General features: G+C 43.0%; 1 protein-coding gene across 1 annotated transcript in view; it reads right to left on the minus strand.

Moving 5' to 3' along the window:
- Positions 1-15,082: 15,082 nt before the first annotated feature.
- The window catches only part of adamts17 (ADAM metallopeptidase with thrombospondin type 1 motif, 17), a 215,791-nt gene continuing 210,099 nt past the window's right edge, over positions 15,083-20,774 (minus strand). The window contains 3 exon segments of the mRNA XM_034222448.1: positions 15,083-17,684; positions 19,010-19,187; positions 19,891-20,043. Of these exon segments, the coding sequence (XP_034078339.1) occupies positions 17,533-17,684; positions 19,010-19,187; positions 19,891-20,043 (483 nt within the window). The 3' untranslated portion in view covers positions 15,083-17,532.

The raw sequence follows: 20,774 nt of genomic DNA on the forward strand, positions 1-20,774 counted from the left end.
CCCTCCCTGACCCGCATGGCGTGGAGAAGTTTCTGGAGGCACAGAAATGCATCTGGGTTTTCAATACCCCTCATTCATCTCACATGGGCGGTGTATGGGAGAGGATGATCGGGATCGCTCGTCGTATCCTGGACTGCATGCTTCTGGAAGACAGATTTAACTGACTTCTTGGTACACCCTGATAATAAAGAGTTACAATAATCCAGCCTTGAAGTAACAAATGCATGGACTAGTTTCTCTGCATCGTTTTGAGGCAAGATATGCCTGATTTTCGCAATGTTACGTAGATGGAAGTAGGCGGTCCTTGAAATTGATTTTATGTGGGCGTTAAAGGATAAATCCTGATCAAATATAACACCAAGATTCCTTACAGTCTCACTGGAGGCCAAATGAATGCCATCCATAGTTAGTATATCTTTAGATAATTTGTTTCGTAGATTCTTCGGGCCAAGTACAATAACTTCAGTTTTGGTCGTGTTTAACATAAAAAAGTTTAAGGTCATCCACGTTTTGAAGTCCTTGAGGCAGTCTTGAATTAAATTTGTATTTAGATCTTTAATTTCATCAGGCTTGATTGATAAATATAGATGAGTATCATCCGCATAACAATGAAAATTTACAGAATGATTCCTCCTTATAATATTGCCTAACGGAAGCATATATAATGTGCAAGCCGACCACCAACAGGCAAGCCGACCTCACCAACTCTAGCAGAGAGGAACTTCTTCACATCCAAAACGTCGTGGACAATAACCCACCGACAGACAATGGAGATTCGCCATGGCTACCTGTTGCTGTCCTACCTGAGAGACGCAGGAGGAAGACCAAGCGAGGGTCCCGCTGTCAAAATCTTATGAAAGACCCAAATGCAGCACTCGAGAAACCAAGGAGTATTGGTAATGAACTTTATTGGTAATAATACCAGAGCAGAGGGATATACCAGCAGAACAGTATTCAGCCGGATGATGTACCGGCAAACGAACCAGAGGACAGCGGGCAGAAGGTGAGTAAGGGCCGGTCAGGGAGTAGGCTAGGCGGTCAACGGAGGTACAGGCAGGGTCAGACAGCAGGCAAGGCAGGATAGTCCAAGGACAGGCAGGATCAGGGATCAGGCAGAGCAGGCAGGTCGGGGACAGGCAGGGTCGGAACCGGGTAGGCAATCTGGTAACAAACGTGTGAAAGACTAGCATGAAGGCAAAGTACGATCTGGCAACGGGTGTGTGTCTGGTGAGGGTTTAAATACTGGCAGTGAAGCGAATGGGTGCAGAAGAGAAAGAGAGTGAGCAAAAACGTGTGATTAACAGGTGAGACAGGTGAATGGAAAACTACTGGTGAATGATGGAGCAGACTGTGACACCCGTGCCGGGTTGCTGGTCAGACTGAGGAAACAAGAAAACCGAGCCCCTCCTCCGAGTATTCTTCTGGCTAATGTTCAATCCATTGAAAATAAGCTAGATTAACTCAGAAGTCGGATTGCTTTTCAACGGGTCATTAAGAACTGTAACCTTTCAATTCTCACTGAGACTTGGCTCAACCCCGCTATCCCGGATTCCGCCATTGTTCCTAATGGATTCACTATTTTTCGTCAGGACCGGACTGTTAACTCGGGGAAAAGTAAAGGTGGCGGTGTGTGTGTAATTACTAATAACAACTGGTGCACAGATGTGAGGGTTATCTCTTCCGACTGTTCCGCTCATTTAGAGCACCTCATGATCTCATGCCGGGCTTTTCACCTGCCGAGAGAATTCACATCTGTTGTGATAACAGCAGTGTACAGTATATTCCGCAGCTAGCCGACAACAACACGGCACTCGATCAGCTGTTTGGGATTATTGACAAGACCGAGACTTCACGGCCAGAGGCGGCGTTCGTTGTGGCCGGGGATTTTAACACCGCTACCATGAAGAAGGTCCTGCCGAAGTACTACCAACACATCAGCTGCCCAACGCGCGGGGGAAACATACTGGACTGATTGATTGATTGATTGAAAAGTTTATTAACAGCTTGTATATTGGGTACAGTACAGTACAGCTCAAAACATACAATTGTTAAGGGGATGCAGACCAGAGAAAGACTTTCGTCTTGTTTACATCAGGGTCCCCCATTTCCAATTCATCATGTCATTTAAGACATATAAGACATATAAGACATATTTGACATACAGATGGCTTATTTACAATTTACATACAGGTGGTTTTTTTACATACAGATTGCTTATTTACAATTTTCATTTTAGATTTCGTTCTAATACATCCTAACCGGACATTTAAGACATACCAAGTCTACAGATATACAGTTAGTAACAGAGTCTAAAATGCGAGTATATACATAGGACCATGTTTATTCCACTTTTCAACATGGATATAAGGCTCTCCCTCGACCTCCCTTTGGCAAATCAGACCACATCTCACTGCTGCTGCTGCCTACTTATAAGCAGAAACTTAAAAGGGACAGACCGGTAACAAGGAGAGTACAGTGATGGAGTGAGGAGTCAGATTCAGCTCTGCAGGATTGTGTTACAACCCGGCTCCTGGGCTGCAACAAAAAGCAGGGAGGAGAGACGAAGGGTAAGAAAATACCAATTGTTTATTCTCAATAATCAATGTCATGAAAAGAACCAGCCACAGGTCCCCGAGGCTGGCACGGAGAGAGTGCCCAAAGGAGTGAGAGCGACGTATCCGGCTGGGCTCCTCCTATATACTTTTCCCCAGGCCGAGCTCATCAGGCAGGTATCCTCCCCGACAGGTGCGGCTCATCACCACCGGAACCTGTGAACACCCACAAAGCACACCCACAACCAGACGGCACCCCACGTGGTGTGGAGGGGTCGTCACAATTGCTTTGCATCTACGGATTGGAGTGTGTTTGAGGACAATAACATCAACACACACAGATATGGTCATCTGCTACATTGGGAAATGCATCGATGACGTGGTACCAACGGTTTCTGTACGAACATTCCCAAATGTGTCTAAATCCTTTAAAAGGGTTAACCCACACAAGGCTCCTGGACCTGATGGCATCCCTGGCCGTGTTCTCAGGGTGTGTGCAGTTCAGCTGGCAGAGGTGTTCACAGACATCTTCAACAGGTCCCTGCTGCAGTCTGCAGTCCCCACATGTTTTAAACACTCCACCATCGTTCCTGTCCCCAAAAAGACAAAAATCACAACCTCCAAGCTGGTCATCAAGCTCAGAGACCTCGGGCTCAACAGTGCCCTCTGTAACTGGATCCTGAACTTCCTGACGGGCAGACCCCAGGCAGTGCAGGTGGGAAACATCACATCCTCCACCCTGATCCTCAACACCGGAGCCCCTCAAGGCTGCGTGCTCAGCTCTCTCCTCTACTCTCTGTTCACACACGACTGCGTGGCCACACACAGCTCCAACACCATCGTGAAGTTTGCTGACGACACAACCGTCATCGGTCAGATCACAGACGGCGACGAGACGGCGTACAGAGAGGAGGTCGAAAACCTGACATCTTGGTGCCAGGATAACAACCTCCATCTCAACGTTAGCAAAACCAAGGAGCTGATTGTGGACTACAGGAAGCAGCAGAGAGAGGGACACGCCCCCATCGCCATCAATGGGACTACGGTGGAGAGAATCAGCAGCTTCAGGTTCCTCTGTGTGCACATCACTGAGGACCTGACATGAACTCATCACTGAGGACCTGACATGAACTCATCACTGAGGACCTGACATGGACTCTTCACACCACCACCATCACCAAAAAAGCTTGACAGCGGCTCTTCTTCCTCCGCAGGCTGAGGAGGTTCAACATGGACTCCAGGATACTCTGCAACTTCTACAGGTGCACCATAGAGACTATCCTGACTGGCTGCATCACGGCCTGGTACGGCAGCTGCACCGCCCTCAATAGTAAGGCTTTACAGAGGGTGGTGAAAACTGCACAGAACATCACCAGGACGGAGCTGCCATCCATGGAGGACCTCTACTCCCAGCGGCTCAGGAAGAAAGCCCTCCGGATTATAAAAGACCCCCATCACCCCAGCCACAAACTGTTCAGTCTGCTGCCGTCTGGCAGGCGGTACTGCAGCATCCGGACAAAAACCACCAGATTCAGAGACAGTTTCATCCCACAGGCAATAAGACTGTTAAACACCTGAACTGTTGAAACAACATCCATAACATTCATCTGCTACTTAGTAATTATTTATCTATGTATCTAATATATCATTCCAATAGCTTGCATAATAGACTCTTATTTCACTATTTCACTTTTTTAAAACAATTTTTCTTTTTGTATTTACTTTTTAATATTTACTTGCACTAGATTTTCAACGACATAACTACTCTGTTGCTATGTTCGTATGCCAAATAAAGAACCTTGAACCTTATATGTTGTGATAATCCCTTGACTTTTCATCGCGCCCCATCATCAGGTAAAAATACCTGCAAAGCTAACAGTATCAGTTATTTGTGTTTAATGCTAAGTAGCACATCTTAACATGCTTAACTATGATGAGGAACATGTTAAACATTAAAACTGCTAAACATAAGTTAATCAGAGTTAATACTCAGCATCAAATAGTATATGTGTATATATATAGTATATTATTATTTCTGCGACATATTCTTCAAACCACACACATGCTCTTACATGTTTGCAAGTGACCTGTACCTCTGTTGAATGTGATTCTGCACTATTCCAAGGCTTTCTCCTCTTGTTTTTTCCATGCCTGTTTTTTTTTCTCTTCTTCATTCGTGTTTACAGAGTCTGATGTGGTTTTAACCAGCTCATCACTCACGCTGCATGTTACAACATCTGTCTGTCTTTTTCGTGCCAGGGTGCAGGCCGTGCCCACGCTGTGTGTTGATGTCATAGAGAAACGAAGCCTCGAGGTCATCCTGATCAAAAGAGGGTTTTTAATGCTGTTTAGTGTGCTTGCCAGCAGGCTAACCCAGTTGTTTTGGAAAACACGGCAGTATATTAGCCTGTTTTTAACGTGTGTGTGTGTGTGTGTGTGTGTGTGTGTGTGTGTGTGTGTGTGTGTGTGTGTTCAAGCAGGGCACGGAGACTCTGTTATGAGCTGTGCAACTGAGGTGAGATAGTCGTTGGAAAGGAGCCAACTTTTTGAGTTCAGAGGGGTCCTTGTGTACCCTGCCATGAACTCTTACAACCTCTGTGTGTGTGCAAGCGTGCATATGTGTGCGTGTGTGTGTGTGTCTTTGTGCCTGTGTGTATGTGTTTGTGTGAGGGGTGAAAGGGGTAGTAAGTAAATGAATGAATGAGCTAAAAAACAGGCACCGGTCGACCTCGCAGGGTGGAAAGTGTTGCCCCCCCCCCAGCACTTATTGGCGTGGATGTGACAGTGATAACATGCAGTGCATCCTGCTGTGAAACACCCTCAATAAACCAACCAGGTGAGAGCACATAGTGTCATGCCTCATGTTTCCTGTAGATGTCCATACAGGGAGAACAGGCTGCAGCCATGTATCTGTTGCACAGTCAGACAGCTCACATGAAATCAGAGGTGGAAGAAATACTAAGATCCTGTACTTGAGTAAAAGCAGAAGTACCAGAGTGTAGGAATACCCTGTTAAAAGTGAATGTCCTGCCATCAATATGTTACCCAAGTAAAAGTACAAAAGTATTGACATCAACATATACTGAAAGTACCAAAAGTGGAAGTACTCATCATTATGCAGATTGTACCATTTCAGAATAATATATTTTATATGTTTGGATTATAATGGTATCAAAGGTGCAGCTTATATGCATTCCTTTTTATGCTGCAGGGTAGCTTGTGAATGTACTCCAGGTGTAACAACAGTTTTATTCAAGTGTTGATTATATTTTGTATCTTTAATCAAAATCTGCAAAGTAACTAAAGGTATTACATAAATGTAGTGGAGTAAAACTATAGTAGAAGTACAAAGTAGCAAAAAATGTACAAAGTACAAGGACCTCAAAATTGTACTTAAGTACAGTAGTTGAGTACATCTACTTAGTTACTTTACACCACTGCCTGTAATACATACAATAACTTTATTTTATCCTTATCTTTACAGACAAAAAAACCTTCTCATAACTCACCAACAGATCCTCAGATAATGATGTCCACATTTTCACAGTAACATGATTTATACAACTATCTTACACACATAAACAACATTTTAGACAATTGAAATACAAAATAAAAAAGATAATACACTTCTCTCAGAAATGATATCAAACAACAAGGAAAAGCTTCCAGATCTGACACCCCCAAGGACGGAGTGATGGCTCAGGAGGAGAGCAGAGAGAGGAGCTAAGCTAACCCAGCTAGTACTTAATGCTATTCCACTACCCAGCCTGTTCCTGGCTGATGTCCGTCACAGGAAAATAAGACTCAGTCTAACCAAGCAGCAGCAGGACAGTGTGGCTCTGTGGTGGCAGGCTGCACTTGAAGGGTGGACTGAAGGAAAGAGGACTCCAGTGGGACAAGAGGAGACAGATTCTGTGTTTACTTTATATCAAAGATGCTTATAGTGCTTGAATGCTCAAGTTGATGGATAATATTTGCCTGATGTCGCAAAACGTTTAATGTTAAAGATAAAGGCCGTATTAACTATTAACAGTTCTGATCATTCACAAAGTTTTTTGGTTGCCCTTTTTTGGTTTGCTCTATGTTTTGTTTTTCTTGTGAACCATACATGGACTCATCTGCAACGTCATTGCATTGCGCAGCTCTTTTGTTGCAAAATGACAACACATTATATGTAATAGTGAAGAGTTTTCTGAATCCCCTGGATTGACAATATTGTATGTCCTACAAAATAAGATTAACCAAACACTTATTTCTACAGTAAATCAGGTGTGTCATCTTTACAGGAACTGGCTTAAACTTTGTAAACTGCCATTTTTTAAAAACTGACTAATGCCTTATCATGTTTTTGAGTTAGCGGGTCACAGAGTCAGAACAACATTTTGATCGTGTTGTTCATTTACGGTAAGAAAAATCCCCCAGATGATAAACTTTGGGACGGAGGGTTGTGTGTGTCCAACCCAGTCTCACGGCATTTCGTGTTCACCAACACGATTATAATCTATTGATTCGTGTTCCCCAACACGATTTGCCCCTTTTTTTTTCGTGTTGCACAGCACGATTTTAAAAGCAATGTATTTCTACTGCTTGCAGCACGTCTTTTTCTCCAGTCGGGTCGAGGAAGACCGGAAGCTGTGTGGTTCATAAAAACATGTTCTTACTCAATATCAAGCCACAATTATTGCTTTTATTTTAAATCGTATAATTTCGGACTTTTGTTGCCGTCTGTGAGGAAAATAAATGGGGCTCAGAGCCTCAGGATACTGAAATCTGTATTTTTTAAACATTTTTTTCCTTCTAATTTGTTATTCTTTTCAAAATAACACACTGTTATTTACTCACCAATAACACACAATTATCCTTGCTTTTATTTATTGGTTTAATTCCATAATCTCGGGCTTTTTTGGCGTCAGTCAGGAACTGAATGTCAAAATAAAATATCCGGAAACAGACGTAGGCCTATAAGGGACATTTCGAGCGTCATTGCGATTGTCAACCTTTCTGAGTTTAGGATGGTCGAAGACACTACACTACCCATAATCCCCAGCTATCGTTTAGGACTACAGTCCCCGTAAGTTTACGCAGAGCGTCAAACAGCTGTGGGAAATGGAACGAAACCACGCCAGACTATCCAAAACTGGAATCGAACGCCCCCCCAGAACTACACATGCTGGATGCTGGCTATTGTGTTTCGCCAAATGTTCTATGGGACGTCTCTACTGAACGTTTTCGTTTTTTCCCACAATTAGAAGTTGCCAGTATTAAACACATTGGCGTTATCAAATGTAAAACTATTATATATTATTTATTATAATTAATAAATGGGTGAAAATCGCTATATATACCCACATGACAGCTCATTGTTACTTTGTAATTCTACTCCACTACAATTCAGAGGTTAACCTGGTATTTTTACTCCACTGCATTTATTTGAGTTACTTTGCAGATTCTGATTAATGATGTGAAATATAAACAACCCTTAAATCAGACTTTAGTTAGACCTGAGTAAAATTCAGGTAAGGTGATTGTCAAGTGCCAACAATCAGGAGAGATATTTGATAGTTGGTGCTTGAGAAGACTAAACATGTATCTGCAATTGACATGAATGGAAACGAGTAATAAAGTATATTCATTACTCGTTATTCTCTACTAATAATTAATTAAAGACTGTATATTATGGCTATTTTGCACATCCCTTTCAAGATTTTCAAAGGTTTATTGACATATCATATACACAACTACGGTGTAGTTATGCAATGAATGAAACACTTGGGTCACAGGTTCCTCAACAGTGCATTACAAGACATCTATCAATATGTGTGAACCTCCACCATTAAACTGTCATATTCTGCACATTTCTTATTCTATCTACATACAGTACATAAGAGTATAATTCATATGTATAATATCAGTTAAAATAAGTGCTTCAACATAGTTAACATTGCAGGAAAGCAATATATTAGACGTTAAGTACTTTGACAGGCTTAATATTTATCTGCAGATAGATACCCCCAACGTTTTTTTCTTATTTGAAAGAAGACCTTAATCTGTTATTTAATGTTTAAATAAAGGTTAATTTGTTTTTCTGTTTTGCACATCCTCCTATTAATATCTTTGTACATGCTGCACTAAACTGTTTTATTGTAGAGATCACTTATAGTATCTTCTTGATTTTTTATATTCTATATTTCTATATTTATACTTTCCCCCTATGAAAGTATGTACTCTTAATATTTTTTTAATCAAACACAATAATTCAATAACATGCTTTAACCACTAGATGCACACAAGGTACACAAATGTTTTCCGGATTTCAGATCATATAAACACCAAATCCCAGCATGCATTGCGGCTAAAACATCCAATAAGCGAGCTTAAAACCATAGCTGAGGATCTTCGGTAATGCCTATGTCCGGTTATTTTAATTTTGAAATTCAGTCCCTGACGGACGCCAAAAAAGCCCGAGATTATGGAATTAAACCAATAAATAAAATCAAGGATAATTGTGTATTATTGGTGAGTAAATAACAGTGTGTTATTTTGAAAAGAATAACAAATTAGAAGGAAACAAATATTTAAAAAATACAGATTTCAGTATTCTGAGGCTCTGAGCCCCATTTATTTTCCTCACAGACGGCAACAAAAGTCCGAAATTATACGATTTAAAATAAAAGCAATAACTGTGGCTTGATATTGAGTAAGAACATGTTTTTATGAACCACACAGCTTCAGGTCTTCCTCGACCCGACCGGAGAAAAATACGTGCTGCAAGCAGTAGAAATACATTGCTTTTAAAATCGTGCTGTGCAACACGAAAAAAAATCGTGCTGTGCAACACGAAAAAAAGGGGCAAATCGTGTTGGGGAACACGAATCAATAGATTAAAAATCGTGTTGGTGAATACGAAATGCCGTGAGACTGGGTTGCTCATACTGTGGGACGGACCACTCGGGAAAACAGTTGGAGGAACCCACCCCAGACTGTTTGAGGAGGTTGAAGTGACAGCGAGATCAATGAGAGCAGCAGCTGTGAAATATGAAGAGCTCACTAAACCCATTCCAGAACAAAACCCCTCAAGCAAAGAAGCAGCTGAAATACAGGGATCAACTGTTTCGACCAGCAAAGAGAGTTTCCTGAAATGGTGGCAATGGGACAGCATTGGCGCAGCATGCAAGCCCAGATGTGGAGGCTGCCGGTGCGGAAACTATCAGCCCGGTGGTAAGGAAATGACCCTTGCAGAGGAAAGGGAGCTTGAGGTGGTAAAGGATGGACTCACCTATGTCATGAGCGATGATCACAGCAGAGAACCACATTGGCATGCAAAGTATCCCTGGCTAGAGGATCCGGCCTCACTGCCGAACAACAGAGGTGCAGTTGAAGCAACATTCCTAAGAACAGAGAAGCAGCTAGCCAAAGCACCAGAGTGGAAGTCTGCCTACAAAGCTCAAGTGCATGACATGATCGACAGAAGAGCTGCAATCAAGTTGACTAAAGAGCAGATCATGACCTGGAAAGGACCAGTATGGTTCGTGAGTCACCTTATTGCACCAAACCCACACTCTACAACAACCCCAGTAAGACTCGTCTGGAACAGCAGTCAAAAGTTCAGAGGCACCAGCATGAACGACTTGCTGATGAAAGGGCCAGACGTCCTTAACCAGATACGTGCTGTCCTCCTGAGGTTCAGAGGGGGAACCAACGCTGCCTTAGGGGACATCAGGAAAATGTACAATTCTGTATGGTTGGAAGATAGAGAGATGCACCTCCACAGGTTCCTCTGGCGGGATTCTGAGGACAAAGAGTTGGAGGAGTACGCAATCACCAGAGTCAATATTGGTGACAAGCCTGCAGGATGCATCGCACAGCTCGCAATGCGAGAAACAGCCAACCTACCTCCTTTCGCCCACCTTGAAGAGGAGCGAGGGGTACTACAACATGATAGCTACGTTGACGACATCCTCACGTCTCACAACGACTTAGAGAAGCTGAAAACAATCACAACAAACGTGGAGCAAATCCTGAAAGCTGGAGGTTTCCTGTTGAAGCCTTGGGTCTTCTCAGGCCAAAGTGGGAGGAAAGGGAACAACAAACCAATGAAGACCAAAGTTAATAACATGGTCCTCCCGAATCAAATGAGGGATGAAGATAACAAAGCGCTTGGTCTAGGCTACCTTGTGGAAGAAGACAAGATCCATGTAATGGCATCCATTAACTTCTCAAAGAGAAAGAAGAAGATGCGACTTGGCCAAGACCTTCTACTAGACCGCAAGTAAGAGCACAAACCCCAAACCCTTTGACAAGAAGGAACCTCCTGAGTCAAGTCTCAGGGTTGTATGATCCAGTTGGTCTGGTAACTCCTGCCAAGCAGAAGGGTGCCATCCTTGTGCGGAGAGCATTCCAGGAGGCAAAGAGCGACAACTGCCCTGTCAAAGACACCTGGGATACAGCATTGTCAGACAGCCTCAGAGAAGATGCAATCCGACTCTTCGAAGAGTATGTGCAACTCGGGCAGGTTACATTCACCAGAGCCATAACGCCTCCAAGCTTCATTGGAAAACCTTGGGCAATAATATTCTCCGATGGAAGCGAGCATGCCTACGGTGCTGTGATGTACCTCTGGTGGAACACCGACCAAGGCCCATTTGTCACTCTGGTGGAGTCCAAGGCAAAACTAACTCCTTTAGACCACAAAGGTGATGCTGTTAAGGCAGAGATGTGCGAAGCAGTGTTTGCCTCACGTCTCAAAAAATACTTCGAACAGCACAGCAAGATCCAGGTTGGAAAGTGGTTCCATGTGATTGATAGCCAAACAGTCCTCGGTGCAATCCAGAGAGAGAGATATTGTTATCAGACCTTCTTTGCAAACAGAATCGGAGAGATCCAGAACACAACAGCGATCCAAGATTGGTGGTGGGTTCCTGGTCCTCTTAATATTGCTGACATCATAACCAGAGGGGCCAGTCCTCAAGACCTGGATGAAAGGTCAGAATGGCAGAACGGACCAACGTTCTTGAAGTTACCAGTGGATGAATGGCCAATTAAATCTGCCAACGATTTGGTGACACCTGCCAGAGACAGTGTCAACAGATTGCAAAAGAAAGCGTTTGTTGCAGCACTAACCAGAGCCAAGGCACAAGTGCCATCAGATCCAAAGGATGACAACACACAAAACCCATCAGAGCTAAAGCTAGATCAGCAACAAACCCAAACACACCCAAAAAGGCCACCAGCAGGATCAGCTGTCCTAAACCTTGTGAACGTCAAGCGGTTCAGCAACCTAAGTCGACTCGTCAAGACAGTTGCTTGGATTTGGAGAGCAGCGAAGAAGTTATTAGAGGGAAACTGCAAAGAGTCCAAAGTGGGAGGCAGTGTCGTCTTCACAAGTCATCTCAGTGAAAGAGAGAGAAGATGCCCTAAGAGACATCTTTCTTGCGGCACAGCAAGGTGCATCCTTCCCAAGTACAACCACAGACAGGCTGGTGGTGTACAGAGACCAAGAGACTGGCTTGTTGGTCTGTGGGGGTCGCGTGCAGATCTTCAATGAAGAGAAAGTTGCTGTCCCTATCTTGTCGTATGAAGCCTGGGTATCAACGCTGTTAGCACGAGAAGCCCATGAGGAGAACCACAATGGAGTGGCCGGAACCTTGCTCAAGATGAGGAGGAGGAGAGCATGGGTCGTGAAGGGTCGGAGGATTGCTCAGAAAGTGGTCAAAAACTGCATGCTCTGCAGAAAAACTAAAGCAAAAAGATGCCAGCAAATAATGGGTGATCTACCTCCAGAGAGGACAGAACCAGCTGCCACCTTTGAATACACAACAGTAGACCTCTTCGGACTGTACCAATTCAAGGATGATGTCAAGAAAAGAGTGTCACTGAAGGTTTGGGGAGTTGTGTTTTGTTGCATGGCTTCCAGAGCTATTCACACAGAGCTGGTGAACTCTCAATCCACTGAAAGTTTCCTGTTCGCCTACCAGAGGTTCACAGCACTACGAGGTCATCCAAAGAAGATCTGGTCAGATCCAGGTACTAACTTCGTAGGGGCTAAGTCAGTCCTAGAAGAACAGTACAGATTCCTTGCCAATCTTGACAAAGCTACACTAGAAGAGAGAGCTGCCAAGAATGGCACAGAATGGACATGGAAAATTCATCCAGCCGATTCTCCACACCAGAACGGTGCTGCAGAAGCTGCTGTGCGCATCATCAAGTGAGCACTGCAGAGTCTGGGAGGAGAGTCGGGGCTAAGTTGGAGTGAATTCCAAACAACTCTCTACATGGCAGCCAATCTTACGAATGAAAGACCAATTGACGCCAGAACACAGAGCCGAGAAGACAGTGTTCAGTTCATCACTCCTAACTGTCTCCTGCTCGGACGAGCATCGCAGAGTGGAGATGTCAGAACATTTGACTTCAGTGACTATCCCTACAAAAGGCTTAAAGAAATGCAAGCGCAAGTGAACAAGTTCTGGAGGCACTGGAGTCAACTCGCTGGACCTAACCTATTCGTAACGAACAAGTGGCATACAGCCAAGAGAAATGTCGCAGTCGGAGACATCGTCTGGATTGCAGACCAAAACGCCCTGAGGGGTCAGTTCAGGATTACAAGAGTGGTCAGTGTCAACTCGGACAGCAATGGAATTGTGAGGGATGTCAACGTCAGAACCTTCCCAAGCTACCCTGTTCCTGTCACAAGGCCTACCACAGCAAAAGCAAATCACCAAAGATCGAAAAAACTTGAAGAGATCCCAGCAACAGTTCTTCACAGAGACGTCAGTCGACTGGTCGTCTTGCTTCCCGCTGAAGAGCAGAACAAAGCGTCTGACCCAAGTTTACCTTTGTAACATGCGACCTCCCAGGTGTCTGCACTGGAAAGTCGAGTGGGAGGTGTGAAGTCAACTTGGAAAATCCTCACAGGAGATCAAGGGGTTAAAAAGTCGGGCTGATTGACAGAGAGGCAGCTGTCTGAAATCATTCCCTAATTGCTAATCAGCGTCGCTGCACCTTTAAAAGCACCGCACCTGAAAGAAGGGAGTAATCAAAGCTGGAAAGGGACAAACTAAAGAGCGTGCGTCCAGCAGCAGCAACGAACCAGCAGAAGACACGTCGAAGAAGCAGCACTGGTGCAGCCATAAAAAGCTGGAGAAGCGGCCGGTGAGAGACGAACTGTGTGTTTAGTTAAGAGTCATACAACTTGCCGTTCGTGGCGCACGTTAGAACGTGCGTTCTAGTTCAGTGTCATTTGTTTGTTTGATGTCCTCAAGCTAAAGCAACATGATTGTTGATTTAAAAACGAATGTGATTTGTTTATTGAGAGATGTAGATTGGTAAAAACGGTTTGCATGCTGCTAAAAATTCAGTCTATTATATTTGCATTTTTAATGAGACTGCATAAGTTAAAATCATAATTCATAAAAATACACTAAGAAAGTAAAAACAATATTCACAAGTGATAAAAAGTATATGTAAAGCATGTATTTTTGCATTTATTATTTGATGTGCATTGTATTTACAGTAAATTATTTTTCATTTTTCATTTAAGGTTTTTTACCTTACAACCTTACTACATAAGCTGTACTGCAACGACAAATACCAAAGTAAAGAAGAACTCAAAAGAAACAAAGTTGTGGTCATTGTACGAGTGAAACCCAGTTTAAAACCTCCTATGGACTGTACCATCCCTTTCAAGCGGGGAAGCTGCAAATATACCCAAGGGCTTGACACGCACAATTCGTACACACAGTCATGGCTGAAAGCACACATGCCATCTGGGGAGTGAGCTCACTGAGAATGCTTAATGAATCCTTCCTGCACCATTTGGGTGGAATGATTAATTGCCTTCAGTTTAAGCAAGTTTGTAGAAAGCACAGCAGAACTATTTTGTGCTGCAATTTGGGCTATAGCAGGGGTTTTCAAAGTGTGGGAAGGTGAGCCTCCCCTCAGAGAACATAAGAACAGCCGCGCCCCCCCCCTCCCAATTATCATTGCTATTATTATTATTGTTGTTGTTGTTGCTATAATGCAGGGGCATTCAATTGCATTTCAAAGAGGTCCAGTAAGAGAACATGTCATTAAATGCTCTGTTTTCGCTGTCTACCTTTTTCTTTTTTGAGCACGCCATTTGAAATGACTCCGACTGTTTCTCCCTTCTTGTATCGTCTCTGTGTGTGTTTGAATCTATCGTGCTGACTCACTGACTGCACCGATTTGATTGGCTGAGTAGCGTCACCTGCTTACATTAAACATTTACTTTTTAAAACCTTTTTATCTTTATGTTTTAAAATATTTTTTTTTACATTTTCAACATCGTGGATAAATCCTTATATGCTCCTGGCATCGTCAACTTTGGCTCCTTATTACACTCACCCCTACTTTAGTGGGAACATGAGTCTGTGTCTTTGATGCGGGGATGCAATAGAGTGCCACAGTGAGTTTGCAAATCTTTGAAATGCATTTGTGGATGGTGTTTTACATTTACAAATCACATATTTACACACAAATTATTTTTATGTTCACACAAATAATTATGAGACATATCTAAGCCCATAGTAACTCCACATAACTTAGTGGGTCATATCATTTATTATGTGACAAAACAAAGAATTACTTTACAGTAGACTTATTACAATATAATTTGATCCTACCATTCAGGCTCCTGCTCAGAATGATGTGAGGAATATTGGACAGAAAGTGGATGACAGCACAAATATAGTGTGACTACAAATGCAGCAGACAACAGGTAACATGGCTGTTAAACATATGAACTCAGTTCCAAACATCCGTCCATGTTCATCCACTTATCCAGGACCGGCACCATTAAATACATGTAGTGGCAGTCCATACCAAACATACTGTCGGTGCAACAAAAAGTACAGTACAGAAATAGTTAATATTTGCACTACATTGAAAAAAAAAAGACAATAAATGGCAACATTATTAAATAGTCTTACAACATTAAAACAGACAACTGTTGACATTGACAATAGCACCGTTACTGACAATAAGCTGAACTCCACAACAGTGACACGGGTCAGAAGATAGCACCATTAAACCCTTAGTGAACACACACACACACACACACACACACACACACACACACACACACACACACACACACACACACACACACCACACACACACACACACACACACACACACACACACACACACACACACACACACACACACACACACCACACGAGCTCCGGTACTGTGTGAAGGTGGGCAGGGAGAACAAAAAGCAGCTGCTGTTTAAATATTTAAAAGGGAATCATCACAGCGCTATGCCATTGATAGCAACGCCCTTGCATGACATTGAAGTGGTGATAAGATATAGTGGTAATTACAAATATGTAATATGTGTTTCACTGTGTTGATGTTTCACTGTGTTGATGTTTCACTGTGTTGATGTTTCACTGTGTCAATGTTTCACTGTGTCGATGTTACACTGTGTTGATGTTTCACTGTGTTGATGTTTCACTGTGTCGATGTTTCACTGTGTCGATGTTTCACTGTGTCGATGTTTCACTGTGTCGATGTTTCACTGTGTCGATGTTACACTGTGTTGATGTTACACTGTGTTGATGTTTCACTGTGTTGATGAAGGAAATGTGTCTTTACACAGTGCATTGGCTTTACTTACGTTAAATTAAACAATAAAGAATATATTGTACACTGATGTTCAAGTGGATGTGTCTGTTTCTATCCCATGTCATATGTGCCAAAACGGTTATACTGCATGTGAGCTGTGGGGGAGATTGGAGATCATGGGCGGCATAACTATGGGTGAGTGGAGTAAATAAAGTTCATGAATACATTTCATCCAGGTTTTTGTGTTTATAGATAATTGTCGGCTTGCTTAACTGTTATTGTTGCAGCTAAAGTGCAGAAGCTCTTCTTCTGGTGTTCAATCAGTTACCAAAGAGCTCCAGTTGCATTTCCACCAATAATAAGTATTCAGATTGGTCATGTGGACAGGATTTGATCCTGATATGAACATTAGAAAGGACGAATATAATGGAATCTTCCTCAGGTATGATGTTGACATGTTATGTGGACAAATGATCATATATTGGATTGTTTAAAAAGCCAAGAGTTCAAATGTTTACTTGAGGTTTTTCTATCATTTTGACATGAACCTAGTGTGTCTGGCTATGAGTAAAGAGCTCCTGTCTGAATGCTAAAGGCACATGCTTGAAAACAGCCATGGTAGGTCCCTCCCCCCCTCCCTCCCCCCCTGTTCACCACTTACGACAAAGCTATTGACTGATTAAAGGCTATACCATGTCCATGCTCAGGATGATGGGCAGGGAAACAGCCAATGAGAGCAGCTGTTTGTCTATGCTCATGCTGCTTTTTACCCTGAGGTGGATCTGAGGGGTGAATGTAAAAACATCGTAGAACAGGCAATAATATTGTTTGCAACAATAATTTAAACTTGACTGCATCTGAAAGACGTGTAATGCTCGCACCATGCTACATGAGCTGTCCACAGACCTGGAGACGTGGGTCTCCTGATCAAAACGTATACTTAATTCATACTTAAGTATAATTATTTGGGTTATATATAAACATACTAGTCATTTGAAATTGCAACATTTAGTTATAAAACAGTACAACAGAGTAAAAGATACAATGGAGAGCATATTTATAAAGTAAGGAGAGCCCTGACAGACGTGCCACAGTCCATCAGATCCAGCACTTAAACTCATGGCTGTGTGAGTGAGCCGTGTGGAGCGGCCTCTCAGATGCTCCTTAGATTCTGTTTGGTGTACAGCAAGAGACAAATCTGACATGTTCAAGTCTCATTAAATATAGAAGCTTATGAGCCCGTTTAAAAATGTACATTTACATGTACTTGCCATTTTCTTTTTTAAATACAAAAAGTTCCATCAATAATATAAATTGTTTTTTTTATACATTTAACAATATTCAAAACATTTACAAAAAGGAGCATTACGTAGAGGAAAGGAGGTGCATTCAGTCATTAGCTCTTGTGCAGTATTTTCTTTGCATAGAAGTCCCTACAGGTGTCGCAGCAGCGCTGGTACCACCTCATGTCCTGACACAGGTTCTTCTCCCGGATCACCTGGCAGTACACGGTCCACTGGTCCCCCAGGCACTTATAGGTCAGAGCAGCTGGGGAGTGGGGAGAGTGTTTCAATCCAATTCAATAAAGATGAAGACATTAGGGTCACACTCAAGCAACAGGCCTCGGTGCCAGAATGGTTTTTTTATGTAATGAATTCTCTCAAACATATTTGAAGAGGACATTAGGCTCAGGTTCATATCAGTATTCTGTGTCTCTACTGGGACATGTCTCCATGCTTTAATGTTCAAAAAGCTCTTTATAGGCGCTTTCACACCGCAGTACTTTTCCCACAAAGGTTCATGAGTACTTAGTTCATGAGAACTCTTTAGTTCTCATGAACTAAGTACAGATCGCGTTCACACCGGAATAAGTCCCTGGGGGAGGATTAGGCAAATGAAGCCGCTGACGTCACTTCTTCTTCTTCTGCTTTGGGTTTACTGGCAGGCCGCAAACCACTTCACGGCGTATACTGCCACCTGGAGTCCCCGGCCGGAAGTCCCCGGAGTTGGGGAAGGCTTCAGTAGAAGCTGCTGGGAGTCCCAGCAGCTTCTACTGAAGCCTTCCGAGTAAATCGCCAGAACGCCGACACCTCCTCATCTCCACCGCTCCCATGTTTTATTTTGTGTTGCCATAAGTTAGTCTCTCTGCGTTTCTGCGCTGGGCTAATGCTAATAATGCTAATGCTAATAATGCTAATGCGAGGATAATAAAATGGCAGCTTCACAACACTTTTTGGGAGTTTTACGGGGCGTGGTTTGCAATCCGCCCAGCCAATCAGACACAGGAACCTTTTTCTCCCACGAAAGTCCCTGCTCTCTAGCAGGGACGGAAAAGGGGGTGAAAAGTTTCTCATGAACTAATTTGAGTTCCGGCTCTTTTTGGTGTGAACGCGACATTTCAGAACTAAAGTGGGAAAAGTACTGCGGTGTGAACGCGGCTTATGTTTCTCATACTGCCTGTGCTGCAGCAACTCTTTTCACCCTCTGTCTGAAAAGTGTTAGTGATGTCACTTTGTTTAGTAAGTAAACAAAGCAGTCCAATGGAGGCGTTTCAGGCAGGGGGGGGTGGGGGAGTGTGTCGGAGAGAAACTCCCTCTGGAGGGAACACAGGGATTTTCGCCTTTGCAGAACATTGACATGCTAGAACAACTATAGCACAGTAGGACCTCTTTAAGAACCAATGGGTTTGGTTTGTTTGTGGTTTTTGCATAAGGCTTTTAAACCTTTTAGCAAAGGTAAAATGTCAACCATGATGGAACAACATACTTTATTAGCATTTAAGGCACACCTCATGATGATGTTTTAGCTTACGTATTCGTTTTTTTGCTCTTTTATGAACGATGAAGGCAAATTTAACATTAAAATAGTCTCACCTAGCCTGGGGGAGGTGATGGTGTTCACATTGATTTTCTCGTTGCAGGTGCCGTGGTGACAGGGTCGGTAGGTTGGCGGTCTCAACGTCACTGGGCAGTCGTTACCATGACGACCTGTTACTTTGTGCATACACTGGACCACTCGTGACTGCAGGCCCTTCCCACAGGACGACGAGCACTGAAACAACCAATCAGGTGTCAGATCTCACTGATGTCATCATTAAATTATTTCTTTTTTAATTTATTATAATAATTCTAGTTGCATTGTTCATGATTAGAGACAAAATATTATTAAAAAATATGATGGCCCTTATTCATAATCCATAGATTGAACCCTGTGCAGTGTGGTGTAGTGAGGCTGCTGGAGATGCTTCAGTGTGTGTGTGTGTGTGTGTGTGTGTGTGTGTGTGTGTGTGTGTGTGTGTGTGTGTGTGTGTGTGTGTGTGTGTCAGACACATTCAATGAATAAACTGAGGAAGGAAATGTCCTCCACAGTAAATCTCACTGTGATACCAGAGTGATGCAGGGCGCTCACAACATCTCCTACCGAGAGACTTTGTCTGTTTCCCCACAGACAGGGAAGTGATGAAAAGAAGATGATTCAACAGCAGTCTGAAGGACAGTGAAGGCCACACCATCAAAGACTGATGACACATTTGAATAAATGGACTCCAACTGCTGTGAAGGTACCCTTGCCTAAACTGTTGTAGCTTGCCGATATAGAAAATAGTTTCATGGGAAGATTATATTCTGCCTTAATAAATGAAGCATGTTCATGGCGTTTCCCCTAGAGGGCGGGATTTCCCATATTGTTGGTGAGTGAATGCTTGGAGGTGTTTCAGTGTGTCAGAATAAAGCAGGGAGTCTGGAGGTAGTCGTACCTTGGACCAGTCTCCAGTCTTCCACTCGTAACATTTGGAGTGGTCCTCACAAGGCTCCTCATGGGGGGGCTGGGACTGAGGGTCACAGACCCCCTGAGGGTTTGTGCAGGTCACTGTGCGACTGTGAACGCCTCGCCCACAGTCTGAGGAACACTGCAGGAGAACATGTAGAAAGAGAGGACACAGTATAATGTCAGGGAAGAAGCAACACGACTGTCTAATATGGTCTATTCTTCATAAGGCAGCCACACCTTGGCTGAGCTAAACATACATACTTTAAAATGGTTTTTAGACTTTTACAGATTCTGATGTTTTTATTAACAACATGTGCAATATGGAACAAATGCTTCTTGATCTTAGTTTGGCAGCATGCTAACTCATTTATACAACTGTGCTACTTTGAAAACGGGACTGCATAACCAAAAAGGAACAGTTCTTCACGCTATGCCTATACCTTGTTTTAAATGTAACAATCATAGTATAAAAGGGACATCAAACATTCCTCAGCCAATACACATCTCCTACTTCTAAACATGACTTACGTGTTCAAAATGCACCAAAGCATTTAAGGCTCAGTTTAACGTCAAATCTATTTCACAGACATTCCCAAACTGAAGGGGTTTTTACCAAAATAATGTCAGTTTACAGAGTATCTGCTCTATCTGTGTCTCTGAGCTCCAAATGGCCTTTTCAAGATTCAAACACACCTAAAGGAAAAAGACCAGTCAGAGCTCAGGATGCTCTGCTTGTGAACGCTGAGCAAACTATCAACCTGGAACAAGGTTCTGCTCCTCAGGTCAAAGCTTCTCAATGCACAGCTAACCACTGCACTCAAACATGTTCCTCAAATGTTTTGAGGCGAGTATTGAGCAATGTAATAAAAT

The sequence above is a fragment of the Gymnodraco acuticeps genome, unplaced genomic scaffold (assembly GCF_902827175.1).
Source record: "Gymnodraco acuticeps unplaced genomic scaffold, fGymAcu1.1, whole genome shotgun sequence".
Classification (NCBI taxonomy): domain Eukaryota; kingdom Metazoa; phylum Chordata; class Actinopteri; order Perciformes; family Bathydraconidae; genus Gymnodraco; species Gymnodraco acuticeps.